The sequence below is a fragment of the Lichenostomus cassidix genome, chromosome 3 (assembly GCF_008360975.1).
Source record: "Lichenostomus cassidix isolate B80296 chromosome 3, HeHo_3.0, whole genome shotgun sequence".
Lineage (NCBI taxonomy): Eukaryota > Metazoa > Chordata > Aves > Passeriformes > Meliphagidae > Lichenostomus > Lichenostomus cassidix.
In genome coordinates, this window is record NC_139483.1 from 100,360,952 (window position 1) to 100,386,930 (window position 25,979).

At 36.0% G+C, this 25,979-nt stretch overlaps 1 protein-coding gene across 2 annotated transcripts in view; it reads right to left on the bottom strand.

Annotated features, from left to right (window-relative positions):
• The window catches only part of NBAS (NBAS subunit of NRZ tethering complex), a 160,743-nt gene that overhangs the window by 81,389 nt on the left and 53,375 nt on the right, over nucleotides 1-25,979 (bottom strand). Inside the window, exons 32-40 of one of the 2 annotated variants that reach the window (XM_085056877.1) lie at nucleotides 23,567-23,680; nucleotides 16,370-16,483; nucleotides 15,328-15,485; nucleotides 13,914-14,012; nucleotides 8,326-8,493; nucleotides 7,649-7,762; nucleotides 7,288-7,411; nucleotides 2,682-2,758; nucleotides 2,012-2,149 (exon numbers count right to left, since the gene is read on the bottom strand). In XM_085056877.1, coding sequence (XP_084913003.1) covers nucleotides 2,012-2,149; nucleotides 2,682-2,758; nucleotides 7,288-7,411; nucleotides 7,649-7,762; nucleotides 8,326-8,493; nucleotides 13,914-14,012; nucleotides 15,328-15,485; nucleotides 16,370-16,483; nucleotides 23,567-23,680 — 1,106 coding nt within the window. The remainder of the gene's footprint in view (nucleotides 1-2,011; nucleotides 2,150-2,681; nucleotides 2,759-7,287; nucleotides 7,412-7,648; nucleotides 7,763-8,325; nucleotides 8,494-13,913; nucleotides 14,013-15,327; nucleotides 15,486-16,369; nucleotides 16,484-23,566; nucleotides 23,681-25,979) is intronic. The other variant, XM_085056878.1, reaches the window with a different exon arrangement.

Consider the following 25,979-nt stretch of genomic DNA (forward strand, 5'->3'; position numbering starts at 1 on the left):
ACCCACAGAAATGCACTCAAATACCTTCTAAGAATAATGCACAGCTTTCAGGCAGTTGGAGGACCTAGGGGATGCACTTCTGCTTTCACAAACAGCCACCAGATAAAGGTGATGCAAGGCACCAGTGACATGAATAGGAAGACAATCTACTATGGAATGACATCTCCAAATGAGTGTAACATGCTCATGAAAGTTTGAGATCAATTTTATTTTTATCCCACAGAACTCTTAGGAAACAGAGAAAACCCCCCAAAACCCATGGATAAATCTATTCCCATGGACAGAAACTAGAATGGCATTGCTAAAACCAACTTGCAGGTGGACCCATTCTTTATTTACTCTAATGCAAGTTTTCCATTTGAATTTTTTTTTACTAAAAAAAGTGTGTTTATTTTGGTCAAAAGCATCTGTTTCTATTTCTTTTCTACTTCAGTAACATTCACTCAATAACCTTGCAATTAGTAACAATGAATTACAAATTAGTATTTGCCTATGTTGCTTTCTTACTGGCATCCAGACCAGTTTTTGTGGGCTTTTTTCCTTTTTTTTTTGGTGTGCTCTTCACTCAATCTTCTTATACAGTTGCTTCCAAAAGCTACTGCTTAAGACTAGCTTAAACATAGAACCTACTTTTTTAAGCAAACGGCTTAGAATCCAGTATTTATCACAGTCACATACAGTATTTTACCATGATGGAACTAAAAATTAGCTGAAGATCACATCACAGTTAAGAGATAAACTACATGGTGCCATTGATAAGACTTTGCTTATCAAATGGCTATGGGAGTACAAATAGTCTAACATCTCTGTTCTCATTCTTACAATTTACACTTTCCAAAGGCTTCTTGGCTCTTCCTATAAAATAGGACTGTGTAAAATAGCTAAAGTAAGAAAAAAAAAACCCACAAAAACAAAAACCCACAAACCTTTTTTCATCAAAGCTGTCTTGCAGCAGGAAGACTTATAGGCTCAAAGAAAGACTTATAGGCTTTTTAACAAACTGGAATTAATTCTTCTCAACCAAGATATTTTGCAAGCCCCAAAGTTGTGGGCTACGTTTTCCTTTAGCATCTACGCAGAAGACAGTAAAATGCAAATCTCAGCAGGAACATGAAAGGCTTCCTAATTGCAGAATTGGGCAAATATCAAAACAGGCTTTCTGCTGTAAATCAGGAGTCATTCTGAACACAGGAAAAAACAAATCTCCTTTCATGCCACAGTGGTGATTACTGGTCTTCCTTTTTGGAAAACTTGTGACCAGAAGTGTTCTTTTGGCTACAATTAAGAGCCAGGCTGAAAACCAAACTGTCATGAGAGCTTCTGCACAGGAGGAAAGAACTGGTGTTAATTCAGAATGGCTCTCTTGGAGCAAACAAGAGTTTTTATGCAGGTATCTCAGTAAGAATGGCCATTTGTGTCTTATTAAACTTTCGTAAGTTACCGCTTCCCTTTTTCGAGGGACTTCACCAAGAATCTGCTTTAATCACAAGCAGTGGAGAAGGGGCAAACCAGTGCCATTCCAAAACCAGAAACTTGTCAAAGGAAATAAAGAAATTCCCCAATGAATGAGGACGAATTTTCAAAATACCATATACAAACTGAAATACAATCCAGCACACCCCAGGGGAGGCTATGGAAACTTTCTGGAAAGCACTGCTCTTGCCAAAATGGACTCTCTGCATTTCCTGGGAAGTACTGTATTGCTCTGTATACCATACTGCAAGGGAACAGCACAGGCTATGTGCATTACTGCTCAGAGCTTGAAAGCTTCTTTGAAGACTAATGAATGCTATTACCTAAAAATGACACTTGATACCGTGTCTTCAAAAAACTCTTCCACAAATTGTGAAGTACTTGTTTGTTTACTGCACTTGAGAAGAATAATTATGTGTAACCTAACAGTGTAAGTCAGATCAGCTCCTTAACAGGCTTAACTCATGTACTGGCTTTTTAGAATAGCTTTTATGCTGCACATTAATGAATGTGGCTTTAAAAGGAAAAGAGTACTAACCCTGTAGAGAGGGTGGCATTTGTCCTTGAAACATGGTGCCAAACGAGCATAGATCTGCAGGCTATAGTAATAACTTGCCAGCTGGAGAGATAACGCAGAATGTAATTGCTTTTCAAAGCATTTGTTGGCATCTACCACCTAGAAGAAAGAGACCATTAATTTACATGAAAGAATTAGCAAGCATACAACATTAAGCATACAAACTTTCTAAAAAGCTACTTGCTGTTATTTAGAAATAGCTGTGACTGTTTTTCTGGCACAGAAGTAAATCAATAAACTCCACACACAAAGATAAATTCTACATTATGGTGGTTTTTTCCCCCTTGCACAAACACCTAACCAAAACAATTTTCCAGCTTACACTATTGCTGCACCACAAGATTATATCATCTGTATTTCTGACTTATACTAGAATTGTCAGTCTGGTGGCCCAACTTCTAAGTAAGAAAATGTGTCTTTTCACCAGTGCAATGCCCAACAGACTGTCCAATGGCCTTTGTTCAGTTTCCTTAAAATGCACCAGCCCAATCTATAAAAATGTGTATTAAAATGAATTCAAACACTTATGATTTTAAAATCTTAAGGAAGTGAAATTTTCTTATGGAATTTTGAAATGCCATGAGTAGTCTTTCCTGACAAAAACATACAAACAAAGTCACTATCAACATACCTGTGGCAGTGCAAGTAGATAGGCAAGAGACAAGGCTGCATCCTTTGTTAAAGCATCACTTGCCAGTTGTAGCAGAACTGCAACACAGAGGGAGGAGACACAAAGTTTGGATTACTGACCCACTTGGCCTCGAGACCTAGCAAATGCAAAGTTTTCAGGGCAACTGTATTTCATTAGACATTAGCTTGAAATGCTCTAGACATACTTAATTAAGGACTTATTAGTGCAATCCAAAAAGAGATAATATACAATTAAATTGCAGCGCAGCTTTACCTTAAATCTGAGGCAAAGTGTTTGATGCATTAACCAAAGAGACTATGCAGTAACAGATGCTAAACAAAGCCACCTGTACTGATTTACAAGTAGTAAATATTTCCCTTGTAAAAGCAAGGAAGTAATGTAATGTTGTAAGGGTTGGAAGATACCAAGCAGAGGAACGGCACAAAAAAATGCCTTCTCTTCAAGCCTGAGCTCTAATTCTCTTATCACTGAACACAACAAACTGTATTAAAATCTTCTGTTTTAATTAAAAATAAAGCCAAAAAGCTGTAAGTGTCATAAGAAACACCAAAACCAGGTTCTGCCACGTACTGCAAACAGAAATATCAGTACTATGGCAATTGAAATAAATTCATTGAAGGGTAAGTGTTGTAATTATAAAATCTGGTAAAACTGACACAAAAACCACCTGCTTTTCCTACATTAAAAATACCAAACTTGGGGGGAGGGGTTGTTTCCATTGCTATACATTACATAATTACTAATGTCACTATTAATATTATTCCAATAGGTAGAAGCTATCTTCCAGAAACTTAGCTCTTTGTTTATTTCAAGGAGGTCTCAATCACCTGTATTCCCACACCACACAAACTCCTCTGCAGGGCATGCTGGCAAAAACCCAATTACTTCACACACAGTCCTCCACTAAATTCTTTGTTCCAAAGAATGATTTATGAAAGGCTTGAATGACCAATTACAATTTTCAGATTATCATTAATTTGCCATCAGCCTGAAGTGGATTTACATGCTAGCCCTCAGCCAGATACAAATACTAAATTTCTATGTGACAAGTCATCACAGTGGCTGCTACACAAGCCTGTCCAACACACCCATCCTTTATGCTTCTTTTACTGTGCTTCAAACAGCTTGTTGCTGACAGATTGTTTCTGCTACACTCTAAATAGCCTGTCTGCTGTCCCAGCAAAGATAGTAAGAACTCTAGAAATATCTAATATTAAAATCTTGACGAAAATTGCTAGCTCCTCATCTGAGCACAAGCAGTTACTTTATGTATTCTTACAACCACCTCTAGCTAAACAGAAAAAAAAATGGGAGGAGGGAAAGAAGCATTTCTGGCCTGCTCTCTTTTCCCTTTCTTTGGAGAATTAACATTAGCAAAATCTTTTGAATACACAACAAATTGTGGGCTCTCTTCCAACTTAACATCCCCAACCTGACAACTGCCACACTCACAAAAACTGATCTTCACCAGTAGGACAGCAATAATTACAAAGAACACTGCACCAATACAGGGCCAGAAAACAATATGGCTTTCTTCATACTTTGGCATAAAGCTTGAGACAATGGCATCCCAGATGCCAGAACATACATAAGAAAAATGAACTGCCTCTATTGTCAAACCTTTTGAGAAAAAAAAATCCTCTCTACTGATTCAATGAATTTTCTGTGTGCTTCTGTGTTCATGATAGGTTTTTATTTATCCATACTTAGATGTCCACTTTACACACACACAAATACGTTTATACACAAAGACTGATCTCATACAGCTTTGTGTCTCCCAGTGAAGCCCTACAAGAATCCTCTGCAGTCTAGGAGGGCTGAGTTCAAATCACAGGCTCCAGACATCAGCAGGATGCAATTCTGTCCTCTCGTATTTTCACAAAATTTACAGGAACTTAATATCATTTCAGACCACTGCCAAATCTGCAATTTGCCAAAGGGATTAGACATTACAGGCTTGGCAAACCAGGGAGGGCAGGCAGTGACTAGCAAAGTGCCAATGCTGCTGTCTCATTGCTGTCCCACACGCAATACTTTCTTAGGATAAAACAAAAATATTTTGATTTTACAATTTTTTTTAATTCCCGTGCAGGTCCTTATGCCACAAGCCTGTTTGAGAGGCTAAGTAGGGGAAAAAATGTTTTATTTGTGAAAATTGGAATTTCTTGATACCTAGAAAGTTTCAACTCACTCTCCATGGATTTTCCTCTGAAAAAAAATTGCAAAAACTGCTTTGAGTCTTCAGTTGTTCATTTAGCCCATAATAAAATCTCAGTAAACTTAAAAAATATCTACTGCAGTTAAATAGCAACTACAAAATCATGGGAAACATTAAGGTATTATTTGCTCTAAAATTCCTGAGGTTTAACAGGTATGACTGTCTTAAGTTTACTCTGAGCACCTAATGTGGTTACAAGGAAATAGAGCCATCATTTGAAATCTCATCTTCAACCTCCTGACCAATCCCTAAGGCCTATGGAGAAAGAAAACCACATTTAAGCAAAGATGCATTACACAGCTGCAGCCACACCAAATCTGGGTGCACTATCAACACACAGCTGAGGAAGGAGTGATTTACTGGACCCAGGGATCTGAGTGCTACCATTTCACTTGAAAACACTCAGTTTACTACCTACATCCAGACAGCAAGGACAAAAAAATGGTCCAAGGCCTGTAACACTATCAAATCCACAAAAGCAGCCAACATTATCTTGAGTTTTATCACAGAGGTTTCCAAGGCCAGGTTGGATGAGGCTCTGAGTAACCTGGTCTAGTGGAAGGTGTCCCTGCCCATGGAAGGGGGCTTAAACCAGATGATCTTTAAGGTCTCTTCGAGCCCAAATCATTCTACGATTCTACAATGATGCACACTGTCTGTGGGGAAAATGTTTAGCCATTGTATCACACAGCAGCATGGCATTGCTATCGTAAACAGTTTCATGCCTGCTTCAGCCTCTTCCAAGACAAAGTGCCAAGTACAAATGCAGTTTGCTAAACTCCATCTCCCTCCAGGTTCTTCAATTCTTCTGATGCTGCTGTAGCTGTCCTATAAGACAGCTAGAAGCTAACAGCTGGGATTCAAACTTATCAGCAAAATCAACTGAAATCTGCTGTGCTTGCAGTTACTAGTCTGAATAAATACAGCCCATTTTTCCAGAGGAAAACACAGAACTCTGTTTCACAGCACAGCTGGAGGGACTCTTAAGTGAAATTCTGATTGACTACAGAATAAGAGTGGTGGAAGAGAAGCAAAAAATATTATGCTGCATTCTTAAGAGGAAGGACACAGATGCTCAAAAACTGAAGCTAGAAGCTAAAATGTCTTTTTTTCTTCAAGCAAAAGCCCCCAGCACTGAAATTTCCATCTCAAAACCAGCCAATGAACTGTAAACAATCAGTTCCAATTACTCAAATTTGAGCAGGAACTATTACCAAAGATCTGCCAATTAAATAATTTTCCCTAAGAAAGGAACAAATACTTCTTAATTCTTGCTTCCCCCTCCTTTAAGACACAGGAATCAAAGCTAAAAGCCTGTGGGCATTCAGCATGCAACAAATAAGATTGTAAGTACTGAATTTAAAGAATTTTTTTGCATTAATAGAGCATTAAAAGAATGAAACATGCACACATCCCCATTTATACAAGCTGTTGCTAACCTTTTCTGATTCATAATGTTGTAATATTAGAACTACAGAGGTTATCTGCAAATATCACATCTCAAACCACTGAATCATATACTTGTAAGACAATTATGCTGGTTTTCACTAAACAGTTGGAGTAAGTGTGGGGCTTATGAAGAAAGTCTGACTTAAAACTTCTCATATTGCAAGTGATTTAATATACTCATTTTTTCATGACAGAACTTTCTACAGAGTCAATTATAATACATATATCTTCCTTCAAAAGATACTAACAGCACGTAAATATTTGAACAGTTCATTTCTTAACCCAGCAGGACACATCCAAAAGGAAAGATAAACAACCACGGCTGTTTTTTTGTGGTTTGTCTTTTCTTAAAAAAGTGAAATTGTTTAAGTTAACAAATTATTAAATATAGCCTATAACATGCAGACATTTTGGAAGAAGACAAAAGTTCTGATGATTCCAGAAGCTGTAGTTAAGCATTAATTAGCAAATAAAATACTTCAACGAGCCTGCAATACTGAAACCTGGATACACAGTGGCACAGGATCTGACTCACTGAACATGCAGGTATACAGAGAAATAACAATACTGGCTTGCGAATTGCCATCACCTGCACATGGTAATATTAAGGAAACCTTCAACAATTCCTCGTCTCTTTGCCAACCCCCAAATACCATCTTCTAATTTAAAGACAACTTAAATTTTTCTGGTCTTTGCTGAGCAACTCTTCTCAGAAACACCAATTCCCTTGAAAACTCTGCAGCTACATCTTACAAGACTTCCTACCAAGAGCTGTTGAACCAGATCACAATTCATGCAAAACACCCAGACAATACTTCAGATCGTTATGTGTAATTCTCCACACTTAAACCCATTCAGAGATACTTCTGCACTTATATACAGTAGATACAGGAGTGAATATATACAATAGGTCCATACCTTCTGTAGTTGGAAGTAGGTCTTTTCCTTCACTCTTTGTTTCTGCCAGCTTCCCTGTTCTCAGCAACACCTCAGCAAAGCTTTCCAAAGAATTGTTCTGGTATGTTCCATAGCTGACTTCAGACTGGAAGTAAAAAGGTAACTGACACATGCACTCCACACCCTGCATTTTTATTTAGATCACTTGCATCTCATGCAGTTGTCTACCTCAGTTCCTGCATTTGCTTTCCTTTGTATAATTCTGGATTTTTTCCTACTACGGCACAAAATGTCAAGTCATGAATATAATCAAAAATCTGTATTTTTACTTCATTATCTCAATGAAAAACTAATACTGCAGAGTTCTGTAACTGTAACTTACTTCTGCAATATATGGATCATCAATTAGAGACTCATAAAATGGATGGCAGCCTTGTTTTTCCACAGTAGCATTTTCTCCAGACCCACTTTTTAATACATCTCCAAATTCTTGGCCCTGGGAAAAATAAGTATAGTTGAGCCTAGCTGTAAAAAAGCTCATAAAAATTGTGTAAACACTGTTCAGAGGAAACAACTGTAAATGAAAAGATCATTGAATTCAGTGGGGAGCAAGAAAGGAGTCATCTTACATAAACCAGCTCTGAATGAAGTCCAGTATTCTTAAAAAGGGAAAGAAAATCATGTTCAAAAGTACTATCAGAAAAAATACTATCACAAACATTATAGAAAATTCACTGAAATAGAGAAAGTAGAAAAGACAAACTGAAACAGAACAGCTTTGAATACAAGATGACAGTATTTAAAGAGTGGGCTTTACTGTGCTTTGTTCCCTGAAGTTTTAAAGTTCTGCCACATTTCCATTAGGCCTTCTCAACAGACTAGAAAACAGCTTTAGACCCCTTCCTTCATTGGGATTTGCTTGCCAACCATCCTGTGATGTCTGTAGTACATTTATTGATTTGAAGTCTTCAGTTACCAGGTCCTGCCAAGGAGCTGAGTTTTTATACCAATGTATCAACAAACGTGTAAACATCTGGAGACACACCAGCAATCCCTTACATGTAATGGTCGCAGATAAGTTAGTGATCTCTTCCACCACTGCCCATCACTGACAGCATGCAGCATGGCTTTGGTAGTCAGAGTTGTGTTGGACAACACCTTCATGGTTTTGGATGTCGTCCAGTACAACAAATCGGCAGACTGGCCAGAGGAGACGCTGGTTTCATCCTGTGACATATCCAACACACAACGCAAGGGTTAGACTCCTGCTGTTATTAGGTTAATGACCTAAAGCCAAACAAATGCATTAGAGTTCAGGCACACTGTATTAATAACACATTTGAATGATCATACATTCAGGCAGCAGCTGCCAAAAATAAACAAAAGACAAGCTAAAAGTGATTTAGGAGTTTCACTCTGAGGTAAGTGGTGTGATCAGCAGAACATTTTGCCCCTGTTTCAGTTATTACCTCTTGTTTCCACAGACAGAACTGGTTCTAATTCCAAAGTTTATAATGGCAATGTTCTACATAACTGCTGAATGTTTCCACTAAAATAATCATCTGTCTACAAATGGGGAGATCAAGTGTATTAAAATTAATCTTTGACAATTCAAGAAAGCTGATACTAGAGACAATCTTGTATTTGTACATTTCTACATTAATTAAGGTGAATTCTCAGTAGGGGAAATGGTAGAGATGTAAATACACCATCTCTAATACACATACCATGATAAAGTATTATCAAGCTTTGAAATTCTGCAGTTGGCTCACAAAGTGCTGAATACAGTCAGCCTAAAGGCTTACAAGAACCCCAACCTATTCTCAATCAAAACCTGTTTCTGCAATAGATGCACATATGCCTTCACTTAGTATGACCTCACATGTAACTCCATTCTTAAAAGTAGAGACATGCTCCACAAATGGGGCTTTCTATACCAGCTCTTCCTCATGCATTTAAATAGTACTGAGAACATCCATATTGTCTGATCTGTGCTGTTCCAGTTATTCCAGCTATTCTGTGCCATTCAAAGGTTTGTGTTAATTGCATGCTTTACAGTGCTTGCACATTAGTCATAAATATGCAATCAGCATATTAACACAACATTCATAACAGAAAACAAATATTTTCCTTCCTATAGCAAACTTTACCAGCTCTATGTTTATCACTAACAACTCTACTATTAATTTCCCCATACATTGAAGTATATCAATATAGGAAAATTCTACCTGTATAACTGTATGGGAAGTATTAGTTTACAACTTACTCATGATAAAAATTTCAAACATCAGAGTCAAAGAATGCAAAGTTATGCTCAAGAGAAATACATCCACGGTGACCTCAGCAAAAAAAAAATGTATCAGCTTCAATAAGGTAGAATTTCATGTAGACAACCTTATTTTTACTACCTTTTACTATAATGTGCAGTGAACTACTGCCTCAAGCTGACCACTGAAGTCCTGGGTTCATCTTAAGTCCTTCTGCATTTTTTTTTTTTTAAATCTTTTCTGAAATCATGTTGTGCATTTCACAGATGCACCACTAATGAACCAACTGGCTAAACTGGGAATTTTTGCTCTTGCTTCACCTAATGAAGGAAGTGCATGCCAAGTACAACCTGTCAGAATTTTTGCTGCCCTGAAAAATTAAAAACAATTGAAAACCCTAGGTATGGTGGCTTGAGTGGAGAATTTCTTGTTCATGTGTTTTTAAATAAACCACTTTAAGTATTTAGGAAGAAAGCTTTTTGTGTCTTATTTTAAATGTTACATACAGAATACTAACTCCTCTCTGCCACCATTTTCAAGTAGATGTTGCAGGAGACCTAACTGATTTTCTTTCATGGAGGAAAAATAAACCAAAACTAAACCAAACCAAAACAGAACCAGAAAAAAAAGAAGTCCACTCAAGTTCTCAACTACATTTGAGCAAAACACTTTTTAAAATAAACCTCCTTCAGTAATGTGAAAACTAGTGAGCTAACCTGTATGCAGGTATGAATGCTTATAGCTCTACTGCTATCAGATAAACTATTGATTTCTGTCTAAAAAGAATTTAAACTCTTAGAAGTAATTACAGATTTTTTTCTGCACAAATAAAAATTGTATTTTCTAAAAAGCCATTCCACTCTGTACCTAGAGCAGCAATACTTCCAGGTTACAACTTTTTGCTATCCTTGATCAATCTCTCATAAAGTAAGCTATTTCTTAAATAATGTTGGAGATCTCATCTCAAGAAAACAATTTTAATTGTATCCTTTAATTGTATCTTGAAGAAGTTATATTTTGGGGATTTTGAGTGGTGTTTGAGGGAAATTATTTTCTTCTATTATTTCTTCCTGACATCCTTTATAAAGTAAGCACTTCTGATTTACATCAAAATAATAACAACTTGTTAATTAGCAGCCAAATTAGCAGATTAAAAATTTGCATGAATCTAAATGGTAAAACATAAAAGACAACCAACAAATTCTGCAATATCAAATTATTCTAAAATAATACCTAAAATACTAATACATATACACCAATTATTTATTTACATACACCTTTGTTCATACATACACATAGATAATTCCAAACAGTCTAATGTGAGGACAAATAACAAAGCCAAGTGTTTTTTAGATAAGCCACACATGAGACAGTAACAGATTAGAACACCTGCAGCATGGATTTTGGGATTTTTTTTTTTTGGTCTTTAATTACAATTAGTCAAGATGCAAGGATTAAAACAAGCAGAAGCCATACACCGCATAAACCTTTTATGTTAAGAATCATTATATATCAAGATTATGAAGAAAATGAAATCAGCTAGAACAGAGCCTGTTCAAAAACAGAGCATTGTGTATTATGTCTTCCTTTTTCCTTTTTGGTACCCCATTGCAAAAAAGGAAATATAAATAGTCTCTTTTACATGAGTATTCATGTAGAGTTTACATTTATGTTTTGTGCCTAAGGGATGGTTTTATATTGGGGATTTTTAATTTTATCTTTCAATGTCTGTTACAGCTATGAACCAGTCCATGTGAAAACTCCAGTCCTGCTATGATAAACCAGACCCTAAATGAGAGACTATGGAAAAGATTCAGCTCAACATGACAACACTAATATTCAGGAATCACTGAATGTCCAGGCTCTTATTGGGGCCACAACATCACTGGAACCAAAGAAGTAACCCAGCCTTAAGCAGACACAATGCATTTGATTCAGCAGCTGGAGCACAGGCTTTGACTGACTGAGATATACAGCAGTAATTAAGACATCTGCTTAGCACTTGCTGATCTGACAGAAGACTAGACATTTTGGACCAGCTGCTAAAGGACAAGAGGATAACTAATCATGATTCTCTAATAATTTCTAACCACCCATGACAAAAATGTGTGACCTACCCATTTAATGTACACAAATGTTTAAGAAATCCTTTGTTTTCCCAGATTTAGTGCTTGGGAAAAACAGAAAAGCAAAGAAGATACTAATGCTCTGTTAATCAGAAATTTTTGTTTCTTTAAGAAGCCGTTAAGAAAATCATTCTTGTAATTTGAACATATTTTCCTCTAGAAATTACATCTGCTTTTCTATCAAGAGCTCATTATCAAAAAACCTTCAAACTAATTTCTCTTACGTTGATGTGCCACTTTACAGTAATTATGCTTTCATATTCAGATATGTAAAAAATAATGATTTATAACAGACGTAAACATATGTTAACTATTGTGCAGATTTCACAAACTCAAAGCTTGCTTACAAGACAACTGATGAATATTGTTTCTACTGCTTATACACAACACAGCATCTAATGACTGACTAGGCATTTGATCTGAATTTGATAATTTTACCAATAATATTCTGAAAGGCTTTCCATCAATCAAGAGCTTAATTTTCTGACCAAGATATTTTGCTTGAGAAGCACATGGTTAGTTTTTTAGGCATTTGTAGCATATGCAAATAAAAGGATGAGGATTGGTGAAACTTAACATTTTGCTTTAGAACAATCTGGTACATTGGAATCATCATAGCTTCCAAAGGACAACTTCTCCAATTCTGTGAGTTCAAACAACAGTGACAAGCTGACACAAAGCCTGTCCAAATCATTAGCTCCTATAGAATAATGGCATGCATCTTTATCACAGCATTGATTAATTTCTTTCAGAGTAGGACCACCAAAAACTTGGAGAAAAGTTATACTGAAGTCAACATGTCAGCAACATTAAATGAACCATTTCTATGCAGTCTATGGGTATATGTAGCCAGCAGCTATCAAAATTTCTGAAAATTTTAGGGCAAAAAATTTGGAGGAAAAACTGAGTAATAATGAAATTTGTTTAGAAATTTGTAGGGAAGAGTTCATCAAGAGAAGGCTGATGAAAAAGTATGACCAGCTGGTGATGTTAGTTGACATAAAGGAGGAAATGGTAGTGGAGACTAATGATTCAATACTAGATAAAAGTAACAGAGACAGAAAAAGATCGCTAAAGGTTTGAAAAGCAAAACTGATATACTCACAGATAGGTATTTTGAATGCAAGAGAGAAAGGGATGCCCAAACACATGTATGCCAGAACATAGTCAAGTGAAGATAAGGAAACTTATACTTAGAGCACCAATTTGAAAAGGTATCAGTAAGTGAGAAAGAAGAACATGCCAACTCCCTGAAAAAAGGATTCTGTAAGTTAATCAGGACATAAGTGAAAATGAAAGGAATACAAGAAAAGGGGGGGAAATCTTGCAGTTTGTTTTTTTTTCTTTAAAGGAACTAAAATTCTGTGCAAGACAATGAAGGTGAAGCACAAGGAAATAACTGAAGTGCAACTATGGGGATTGCAGTTGGGGGATTCAGTGAAGTCAGAGAAACTGAGTCATTGAATATATTGCTTTTCTAACATTGCAGATGTCTTCAACAAGGGAAGAGTTGTACAGTGAGTAAATTTTTGGCCGTTTCCTCCTGTGTCATTCCAAAAAACAAACAAAAAAAAAACAAAATAAAAAAAAAAAAAACCCTAAAAATCCCTATTAAGTCAACTGGGAAAGAACAAAAATAAAGAATTAGCAAATATACAGAACTTCATTTCCTAGTGTAACAGTCTGAAACATAGCATGCCAAGAGCTGTATTAAACAGAAAGAAAATAACCTCAATGCAGAAACACAGAAACCTGCCAGGTCAATTGTCTGCCTACTTCCAATTCTAAAGAGACAATCAACCACAACTAAGGGGGGGAAACATGAAAGCTATACTGGAGAAATTTTTGAATGTCAATTCTCCAGCATAATGAAAACTGCTTCCAATATCCAAACTGAAATTATATGGAAGTTAATTAGTGAGTTTACTCAACTCTGATAAACCTCTGAATAAATTTCTGAATCATTTATATGCATGTCTAATTGTTCTGCCACGACACAATACTAAAGCACATGAAAGGTGATGTATGACAAATTTTTATAGACATAAAAATATTGTAAACATATGCATCCACACCCATTTCAATTTTATTAACATCTACTTAATAACCTTCTGCTCAGAGAGATCTGAGCATCTACAGATTTCTAGAAAATAAAAAGTATTTGTGACAGATGTTGCTAAAAACTCAAATTCAGCTCTTCAGTGTAATGTAGAACAAAGTCATTTTTACTTTTAAAATTCACATTAAAACTTACCTCTGTATCCTTGCTTATCAATGAAGAAGGCCCTGAGATATTTACATTCTCACCTCCTTCAGAAGGAAGAAACTGGTAATTCACAGCCTGATAAAGAATCTATAAACATGAAATAAAAATAATCTTTTACCAGTAAAATAAGCATATGTAAGAATTATGACTGATATCATAGGAAACCCAAGAAACTCTGACATAAAGGCTTCCATGATAGAAAAACAAGGGTGTAGAAGAAGGTGCAAAGCAGAAAACAGAGCATTCTCTGACATCATCTCACTTTTGTAGTCCCTAGACAAAATGACCTTCTTTCTCCGTGATTTTTGTACCATATTTTTCACATAATCTAAGAAATTTTTTTTATATAATTTTATGTACCATGCTGTACGATGTAGGCTGAAGAACTGTCACAAAAACTTCTATTATCTGAAGTGGGACTCTGAGGCACTGGGCAACTCCACAAAGGCAAGTGTTCCACAGGACAGTGACTTCTGCCTTCACAAGTTGCCTGTATTCTCATACACATTGCTGTTCAAGTGATTTTTTAAGGAAAAGGCTACACACTTCCAGCTACCTTACTCAGACTGCACATGTGCTGTAGCTGTGGCTCCCTTCTCCCCCATTCTTGCATTCTGTGTCCAAAGACCTCAAAGATGTTTCTACTACACAATTACAAGTCTAAGAACATTGTAAGCTCTTAGACAACTAAGACAATTATGAACTCCATAAAGTCATAGTATGTAGGCCAAGTCACAATTACAGTTAACAGAAATTTAACATTTTGACAACCTAAATTACTGCCCTTCAGTTTCAAATAAAACTTTTGCTCTGTCACCTTGACGTAAGTTTTATTTAAATGCCCCAATTATGTGTTCTCACATATATACTCTGATCAGCTCAACACCTAAGGTGTGATTCTATCAAGTCAGTCACTGCATAGTTAATAAAGATGGCTCAGACATAAAGCCTCTTGGAGTTGTTAAAGCCATTACATCATTGAAATCAGTGAGAAAATAATTTAATTGCATATTAGGTAAAAATCGTAAAAATCACAAAATAAATGTTTAATAGATGTTCATGCAGGCATTTAATGAAGTTGCATTACAAAGCATAAATACCTAGAAAATGTTTTAAAATTTCATCAACTGTATTTGCAAATAAAATGTTTAAATCAGGCAATTAATAGAAAAAATAAAAGTACTAAAGATAGAAAACACAACTGCACTTCTATTTGAGAAACCAACTCGTCACACAACACTGCTTAGTAAGAGACCTCATTTGCTGAAATATAGCAATGAAAGTAAAAAATATAAATATATTGGCGGGTATAACTTAAGAGAACAAGCTTGAAAATGAGCCCAAGTCCCCTTCACTTTGGTAGGCCCTGAACTTTGATGCAAGAAGTTCCAGAAAGCTGTACCTGGGTTTGCAATGAACTGCTGACTGCCAGCAGTGCCTCGATGGCACTGGGGGGACAGTGGGTCAGAGCAAAGGCCATGAGCTCCTGGCGCATCCCCAGATCCTGGTAGCCTTCTGACTGCCCAAGCTGGCTGCACACTTCCCAGCTTTTAGAATAACCTACAAGGCAACATAGAACACACTGCTATCACAAGTGAGAGGAGGATGCTGCATAATTCTTATCGGATGAGATAAAGGAGGGCATGTGGCATTCCTGTCCAGACTTAACATCCCCAGAAAAAGGAACCATAAAGGCTCCATAAAACAGAAACATAACTCAATTTTAGACTGACAAGTACATAAAAGACTAATTTTTATCATATTGTAGATAAGAATATAATAAGACATTGGTAAGCTTATGTTCTATATTTTTACATGTTACAATAAGAAAATAATCATTTATTTCAGAGCATGATATTGAATACCTTACTGGAGTGGCTGTAAAAAAACAAAATATAAAATATATCACTTGATATATTTAAAAAAAAAAAAATCTTAATTCATCTTGGATTTTCTCATTCTCAAAGCTGAAAAAAAGAGCCAAAGAAACGAATCCCATGTTCCTTAGTATCTTTACACATGTATTTCATTTCCCTCCACTCATACTGTCACATACACATATTAGATAAATATCACAAATATCTTAAGAGTTCTGATAAAAAAGTAGACTTCTAAAAGACCTGCACTTTACTGCTAGCTGCAGTCACACAGTTTTACCTGTTTGAGAAGGATACAGTGTAGAAAGAAGTAGAAATTGTAGTTCCCAGAGGCATACAGAAGAGCTCCCTGAGGTCACACCATCCAATAGCTCAGTACACACTTATTCCATGCAGTATTTGCTCTACGTGTCTCTATCCCACATCAGTGCATTCCCACTAATCAGATCTAACCGCTATTTTAATGCAAAGGTACAATCTGAAGCACCACATCTCACAGGAAGACGAAAGTCAGAACTTGAATTTCCACCACTATCACCTCAGGCAACCCCTGTTTATTCACTTCACCTGTGGCCATGAGCTCCTGGCAATGCATACTAGCTGCTTTGTAGTCCTGGAAACTGAGAGCCTGTTCCACTAACAGGATTAAAACTTGGCCTTTTCTCTCCATCTGATCATCGCCTGCAAGAAAAAAAAAAATCAGATCTTTTATTAGTTAAGTGGAATTAATGGTCAACTTAAGCTTGCTACTTTATTTCTGAAGGAAACAATAAACGGAGTTATGTATTTTAAAAAATCACTGGCACCATAGCTTGCTAAAAAACCCAATTAGCATGTTACATCAAAGTTAAAAAAAAAGTTTTGAAAATCGTATTTATGTGATGGCCAAAACTGATGTTTAAGTTAAATGACATATAATCAAAATCCTGACATTGAAAAATATAGTCTATGTACTGTAATACAAGAAAAAAATTGAAATTTTTGTTTTCTTGTATTATACAAAGACCCATTTTGAACTGCCACATCATGGCTTCAAATAATTAATGAGATGCAGAAAACACAGGCATTTAAAAATCCTTAACCTCATAAATTGAGCAAGTAGAACTGAAACTAATTTTTTCCTACCATACATGCATCTCAGTCACCAGACCTTCTGGATAATGCCTCTTCCACCAGTAATGAATCAAAAGTTACACTTTAGATACTACTGAAGCCTTCTGACTAAAGTGTCATCAAGAATCTTTGTAGAAAAATGTCCAGACCTCTGTTTTAATATATCAGCATTCACAGATGAAAATCTAATGAGACACCTCATCTCCTTTTCAAAGCCACTTACAGTCAATACAAATAACATTTACACCTGTCACCCTTTACTAGTCATCTGTATTTTTTAAAGCTTTTTTTAATTTAGCATGAACACTTTGCTGGCACTAGTTTGTGCAGTCTTGTGCTCAAAATACTATGTCCATGCACTGTGTGAGAAGGTGACTAAACATGCACAGGAAAAACAATCTATTAATTTTAATTTAAGACAGAATTTTTAGAATAAAAATGAGTGGATTTTTTTAATGCAAGCTTCTTGTTCATGCTTCTCCTCTATTATTAAAAGCAATTTTATGCAGTCAGTGTTGTTACAGTCATTTGAAAAGGGCACTGGTTTATGAAACTGTATTACTACAACTTGTGAAATGCAAATATTTCAGAAGGTTAAACAGATCCAGTTTCAAAAACCATTTAAAAAGTACAAGTTCTTAAATTGAATAGCTGTTATTTTTAACTCCACTTTGCAGATCCATCACCACAAAGCAAATTTCTTTTTAAAGCTTTTGAGAAAGGGAAACTGTAGCAGTTGCACTACAATGACATTCAGGCAAGCGAAGTTACCCTAATTACTGAACTCAATCAAGCCTCCCCTAATCCCATCACATCACAACTAACCCAGCTGGGAGAACAGGTTGGCTTCCCATCATTTTATCTTTTGGCTTCCTGCTCAATATACTGCCAGCACACCATGTCGCAAATTAATCACATTCAAGGCCCTCCTGTTGCAAAATTTTGCCCTCTGGAACCTGGGAACCTCTCATTCAGGCAAAAGCAATTACAGATGACAAAGAGGTGCTTCTATCCTCACAAGCTAAATGTGAACTGCCATTTCTGTAAGCGAGGGACACACACTTGCCACTCACCTCCTGCTGCCACTTCACCCTGACAGCTTGACTTCTTACAGAGAGATCTGACTAAGTAGCAGGCACAAAGTCAAGAGAAATAAACTAGTGCCCTTCAGATTTCAGATAGACAAAATAATTACTGCTATTAATTCCCACTTAAAAGTCAGTGGGATTAAAGGAAAGAAAGGAAGAACACTTGGACCAAGAAATGGTTTCCTGAAGGGTGCTTGGGAAATTGTATGGTGTCAAGTCCCTCATCCCCAGTGTTTCAGCCAAGTACTTTTTGATGCAGTAGGACACATCTCTGCATGTTTTACAAAAGCACAAGCATGCTTGGATCACTTTCCTTCCAGTCCATGCCTTTACTTGCTCATCATATCTCCACTCATCGACACTTCCATTACCTTGGCACTCACTGCTATGGCACAGAACAACCACTGGCTCCAGTGTTCCTCAGTGAATCCCTGAGTGAAGCCCTTTTTCTCTCAGCTGCCATTAACCATGCAGTGACTGATAATGTTCATTGCTGCAGCTTAGTCATTGTCTTCTATTCAGACATGGAAAAACTCACTGCTTCAGCTTTGAAACACATCATTTGATGCTATTTTAATAATAAAGTCTTATAAAAAGACAAGTTTTGAATTCTAAATTGTCTCCCTTGCCATTTTGACAGATATCCAAGACTTAAAACCAAGACAGGAATGACAAAACTCTTAAAATGCTGACCTGATTACATAGGAATTCTGCTTCAAGTCTTAATGATAATGCCTGACATACAGACTCAAATCAAATTCATAAACTGGAAAGGGGAAGGGGTTGAGGAATTGGAGTGTATGCCCACAAAGACCCAGGGCAGTGGAGGTATTTAAAAAGACATGCAGATGTAGAACTTAAGGACATGGTTTAGTGCTGGACTTGGCAGTTCCAGGTTCATGGTTGGACTCAGTGTTCCTGAAGGTTTTTTAATACCTAAATGATTCTGAGGTTCTAATAAAAATTATAGGAGAAAAAATATGAAAGCTCAGAAGTAATAGAAAATGGGTTTTTTTCTTGAGAAATAAAGGATATTCAAATACTTTTAAAAAGCTTGGATCCAATCTGGATTGTATAACGAAAAAGAAAAAAGGTTATTGAAACACCTTGGGTAAGATACACACTGTTTGTGAGTGGATGAAATAACATTATCCTGAATGAAATCATGCCATTAAAACTTAAATGATATCAACACTGTATGTGCACATCAGAAATTCCATGTTGCCTACATTTAGGTGATCAAAAACCATCTATGTATATGGTTAATTCCAAATGCAAGAAAGTCAGTGTTAAGAAAGACTGGTTTCAAAAATAAGCTTTAACTTAGGAATCTGAGCAAAGTTTAAAGCTACTAGAATTTGCTTATGAATATTAAAATTAAATAAATTACCAAAGAAAGTTGTGAGAAAAGAGGATAATGGAAACATATCTAGAGAACCTGACAAAATAATGACCAACACCCAGTATATCTTTTTGATATACAGTTAGAGAAGAGGCTCTTAATTTCTGATCCAGAAGCTTTTTTCCTACTTTTTTTGCACACATCTACTCAAATAATTGCACAAATGCATTCTTTGCATCACTTCTTAACAAAGAGCACGGATTAAGTGAGGATTGCAAGACACAGAACAGTTCCAGCTCCCTGAGCAGGTGCAGATTTTCTGGCTGTCATGCTGAGCACATTCTTCCTCACTCACTTTACCCATCTGTGAAATTAAGATAGCACTTGTGTGCTTACTTTTACAGAGGTAGTGACATGAGGCCTAAGTAGGGTTCACTGTAATTAATCAAATACTTTAAAGCAATTAAGAAGCTAGCTGATATATCATTACCTAAGCAAGATTTTAACTTTGATAAGTATGAATATAAATTCTATTACTCACTTTCAGTGCTGCTCCCTAAGCAAACTGTATTGGGAGTACACAGCTCACAAAGCTCCTTAACAATGACTGTGCAGTCTACCACAATAAATGCATTCTTTTAAATTTTAAATTAAAATACACATATATTTGTTCTTGGGATTCTACAGGCCATTATATATAATAAAACATAACATATGCCTTATGCTCTATATAGACATATGTGAAAAATTTATACAGACATGGACAGATGTAGCAAACAGGTCTTTCCCAATCAGTAATCACACAGGCTGAGGTGGCAGGGGAAGCAAAGAGACAAATATTGAAACAAATTCCTCCACTGAGCAGACAAAGCACAAGAAAACACTCTACAAAGTGAATTTGGAGCAGAAGGGAGCACAACTTCGAATATGCACAACCAATACCACTAAGTATGTTCCACAGGACAAAATCAGAACTTACACAGCAAAGGCAGCTCATAAACCCAGGTAATTGTGTAAGTAGTGAAAACCAATTAAGGACAAAAAACCCAATCTTTCTCCCAGCAGCACTTTATCTAATTCTTCATTAAGCAAGTCCATAAAGTTCAATCCTCTTTTTCAATATCCAGACCCATCCCAAAATACCTCAATAAAACCATTTGCTTTCATCGTAAGCTGTTAGAAATGACGATACCCTTTCCCAGTACCTTTACACCTGCAAGCAAAGACTATGGGTACTAAAACTGCAAGGAAGGTTTTGCTTTTCTAATAATAAATTTAAAATACAATACAGAAATTTAAAAACCTTAGAATCTGTATGCATGAGCTGCCCTTTTGTCTATAACCTAATTTGTGGAATAATACTAGTGTTTGTTATCACACTTACGATAGGGCTACCCAGTCCTAAAATAACTTCTCATCATATTTAAAATAGTATTAATAACATTAATAATTAACTGTAACTCAGTAATTTAAATTAGAAGTTGACAGGTACAGAAATACCATTTCCACATCTTGTTTCAGTTGGTTTTTTTTTTTAAATCTCCACCATCAAATTATACAGCACTCCTCATTACAGAGTACGATTATGGCTGTGATAGCATTCCACTTAAAATCTGTTTTCAAAGGTATTAATAACCTAGTTATTCAAATTCGATGACTCTTTAAATTCAGTGTAATGTTTCCTATTCCAACACTCATCAGAAGTACACAGCAACAACTAAGAATCAAAGAGGCTCCACAGACTTTCTTTGGAAAGTTGGAAAAATACAGCATTTATATGAATGATTTAAAACTGATGACAATCATGTTTTCTTTGTATGCTACTGGGTAATCTTCTGGATACCTGTCAATGGGCTAGAGTGTCAGACACAAAAAATGGGCTAGAGTGTCAGACACTGCAGTAACAGTGGTATGCTGTTTACAGCTTTCAAGTCCAGAAAAACAAACAAACAAAACTTTAAAGATACCGAGTTTCTTAAAATGAAATAAATCTGTTTTCCACATCCCATCTTCTACAACAATTAAGTTTAGATAAAATTCACAACTATGGCATTCTCATACTGAATCCGTATCTTACTCATAAATGAACATTCTCTACAGATAACACCTTTCCAATAAAAGCCATACAACTAGTCATCCTTCAGTGACAGTGAAACCATTTTTATCACAAAAGCTGAAAGCTACTATGTAAAACCAAATTTAAAAAACATTCCATAACATCCCTCACCACAGAAAGTCATTACTGAAAATGTTTTCATGCTGTATTTTCCTTTCCAATAAATAAATGTTATTCTCTAACAAATAGATTGCTTTGAAAGTAACCAAGTTACTAGTATATTTAACATAAGAGACAAGTACCTGTGCAAGTAGTGTGTTCCTTACCAAGACTCAGCCGGGAAATTTAATTTTACTACCAGAATTCCCTATTTACCACAGGAGCATCATCAGCATTACTCCCAAGGTTAACCATTAAAGTCAGAGAGCCCTATACTCAAAAGATAAATATGTGACAGGTAGACTAAGCAGTAGTTTTTAAATCATTCACCTGTTTAAAAATTAACCACCTCACACATTTCATCTTCTGGTTTTCTCTAGCCTGGTAAGCACATGGAAGTGAAGAACTGGGAGGCCATTTCTTCATCTGGTTTTAAATATCTCTTAAAAGTTGTTTTTCAGTGGTGTCTCAGTGTCACTGTGATTGTAACAGTAGCACACACTACTGTACCAATGAACTCTCTACAAATTCCCTGAAGTTCTCTACCTAATATCCAATGCCAGTCTCTGGAGATGGGAGCCACGAGTTTGATCCCTTTTCAAAGGTACATACCAGGGCACTGTAAATACTTCAGCTAAGGCACTAGGATAACACTAGTGGACAAAGCTTTATAGAATCTCTCTGGATCTTGCTTTCCCTTCTTTCCTTCAAAGACAATCACTTAGATTTCAAAAAGCAGGTAAAACAAAAATCAGCAGCATTAGCCCAAAGAACCCAGAATACTAAGAAAAATTGACAGATTTTAACTTGATGTGGGTGCAGTGAAGCAGAGAGGAGAAGGAAAGAGCTGTACAACAATCTTGTCTTATGAAACAATAGGGAGACCTTTCTTTTTTCCAAAAGCCTTACAAGTGAAGAAAAAGAAGTTACAACTGTCATTCAAATTTTTCTATGGATTACATATAAAATATGTAGATTGGATCCAGTGACCCAACATGGTATCATTCCCTCCCCTCTGCCACCTTTCATGTAGCAACACTGTGCTGACCAGAGTCAGGATGATGTTTCCTGTGACTCCTTTCCTTAGGACCAAGGTATCTTGGCAGGTCACCAGCCTAATTTCCATACCTCTGTTCCCAACCTCACAGACCCATCTTCAATATCTCCCACCCTATTTATAATACCATGCAAAAGATTGCCAGATTTAAGGTTCCTGAAAATAAGAAAAAAAACTTAAATGATTTAATGAATAGAGAGGGAGAAAGGAATCAGCCATACATGCTTTAGTGACAAAGCTGGAATGCACTGATTTTATATGCCATGCTGCATGGAATAAAAATATCTATTTTACATTTCTATATTCTATTTCTACATCATTAAAATACAGCAGTATTGTGTTTACAGTTGATTAAGCATTTTAAAAAAAAAACCTCAAAAAAACAAAAGGCAGATATTTTAGGGAGGCTATTAAAAAAAAAACAAAAACAAAAAAAACCCCTAATATCCTCAGGATTCACTCTTTGAAGATGTTCATCCCCTCAGATAAATATTCAACTTAATGCATTCTTTTTAGTGCCCAAAGGAGATATATGCATATAGACTGAGTCTAATAGCTGAAATTCATGTTTTACAGATGATTCTGTATCTTAAATGCAACTATTACTAAATCAGGCTACCTTATTTGACAGAGGTAATAATACTGACAGTAACTTTAGTAGTACCAATTAACTGTAAAAAAATTTATCGTCAGCCACAACTCCAACTCCAGATTAGACAAGACGTTTTTATTTCAAATGAGTGGAATGTAGCAGCTGACCATTTCAGCTGTTTTACAGACGAAATATTCCATTCATGTGGAATATTTCATTCCTCCCCAATGACTGGTCTTCCAGATGACTTTTTAGTAACATCTTTGAATGCATATTCTAATGATCAACTCAAATGTCCTAAAGCATAACATAAATGCACACTGCACTGCAACTCAGTGTCTTATTAACACAGCTTACCTGCAACCCTCAGCAAGTTTGCCAGTCCCAGGAGCTTGGCAGACTGTTTGTAGTTGGCTGAGGTCTGAGCCAGGCAGTCCTTGATGAGACTGAGTCGATCGGAACACAAACGCACTGTTGAAAGCAGAAGTGGTTTAGAAACTGCACAAATGGACTCGACTGCTGTGCTCCTGCTCAAACAGCACAGAACAGGTGGAGTGCTGGGAGTGTAAGAATGCAAACACCATCTGAAAACAAGCTCAAAACTGCTTGCATGCAGATCCTCAATTAACCTATAAACAGAAAGTTAAAATAACACCACAGGCTACCCAGCCTCAAGTATTAGCAAGTCAGGCTGGGAAGGGAGAAAAAAGAGGACAACTGACCTGAATGAAAACTTATTCTTGTTTCATGTTTTAACATTCACTGTTTTTAAATGTCTACAATTAACCAATATACCTTCATACAATTTTTTAATTACTATTTTTGCAACATTCTGAAAGACTGCTAACACAGACATTAACTTTCATTTAGAATATTTTAAGTAACTAAAATTTCATGCTACATTTTATTTTAACATGGATGAGATACATCACACAGACTCTTCAGGCCGTTCTAATTTACATAGAAATCTTCTAAAGAAGTGGAAGGATAGTCTGCAAATCACCAGATTGTGTCAACTATATCCTGAGCAGCTTATAATTAGTATTTTTCAAAAAAGATTTTACCAAGAATTAAACAATTATTTTAATTGCATAATTTAATATCATGGACTGATTCCAGTGCCCTATTTAGCTAGTTAGTGGGTGGCTAACTTCAAGCTGGTGCTTTAAAAGGTAATGCTTTCATAGCATGCAAGTTCTCAGAATACAGAGGACAGCATGCGGATATTCCACTTAACACTCAGTGAGAGTAAATGCCTGCATGGGGGATAAACTCTGCATTAGCATATTGGGCTTAAAACATATATACCAGGCCTCTCAATAACAGCACTGAATTATCAGCATAATGGAAACTACGAACTCTGGAAATCAAATTAGACTAAAATTAGTAAGAATGGAAGAGCAGGAAGAGGTTACATTTTTAGTTTCATTTTTAGTATTCTATCACAGACATGTATTAGTATATAGCAATAAAATGTTTTCAGTCATTGATTATTTAAGCAGGAATTTTTGTAAATACCTAACATAATGAAAAGTAATCTGATATAATAGCATGGGTCAAACACTTAGATTAAAGATGGACTTTTCTTTAGCTTTTATGTTACTAAGGAGTCTTCAAACCACATTTGATTAAAATACAGCAGAACAGTAGTTCATAAACTTAAACTGAAGAACTTGCTAAAAAATAGAAGTGGGGGAAGATCTACAGAACACTAAACAGAACTTCAAATAAATGTCTATTGCTAAAAGACTATTGCTGTGGACACAGCTGATCCTTAGTGCTACTTTAATGACATTCTATCAAAGTAACAGATCATTAAAGGCTTTCATTCAAGCTTGAAAACATCATTTTAATCTTATTAGATTAATTTGATTTACATGAAAGATACTGAAGCAAGGATAAGTCAGGATCATTAATGAAATTACATGCATGATTACACATATTCTAATCTAGATCAGTTGTATTACACATAATGCAATATAATGTCGCTTCTTTTTAAAAATGATACCTCCATGTCCACATCAAAAAAAGTTGAAGAAAATATGTGCATTTTTCCACAAGCTGAACAAACTGAATGAAAAATGGTATTACTCTAGAAATAGACAGGCCAGTAGCCCAAGATCTGGAAATCAGACATTCTCAGTCCAGAAACTGTAAGATTTCTGAAGATAACATATGGAGCATCAACTCACTTGAGTAAATACTTGGAAAAACAGAGAACACAAAGAGAACTCCAAAGTAAAGTAACAACAGCCACTGAGAACATGTATTTCATTTTCTATGAAGTGGAAAGCACCCAAAGTGGTTTCCATAAATCCCAGTATTTCTCTGTTCAATGCCAGAAGTAAAACACCATCATCAGCACGTCCCATGGCTCAGTGCTTGTCTCACCACTTCCATTACTGTTCATGCAATTTCATTGTACATAATCATAACTTCTCTCCAACTTTTGTCCAGCAACTTCCTGTTCCACTGGAGTCAGAGCTCCAAAAGATTTAGTTTTAAGCACATCATCAGAAGAAATACCTTGTAAAAGTTCACTTCCACTGTCATTGGGTTTTATATACTTCAAAATGAAACAGCCCAGTAGGGACATGAAAATTGCCTCTGCATGAAGTACATCTCTCCCACCTGTTATTTTAAAGCACGCAGGCAAGTGCAGATTATTTGGCAAATAAAAGATAAGCTCAAACTATTTCTGTTCAAGTCACCAGGACTTTCATATATTCAATACTCTATTTTAAAGTCCTGGTAAAAGTAAGTCCCAAAC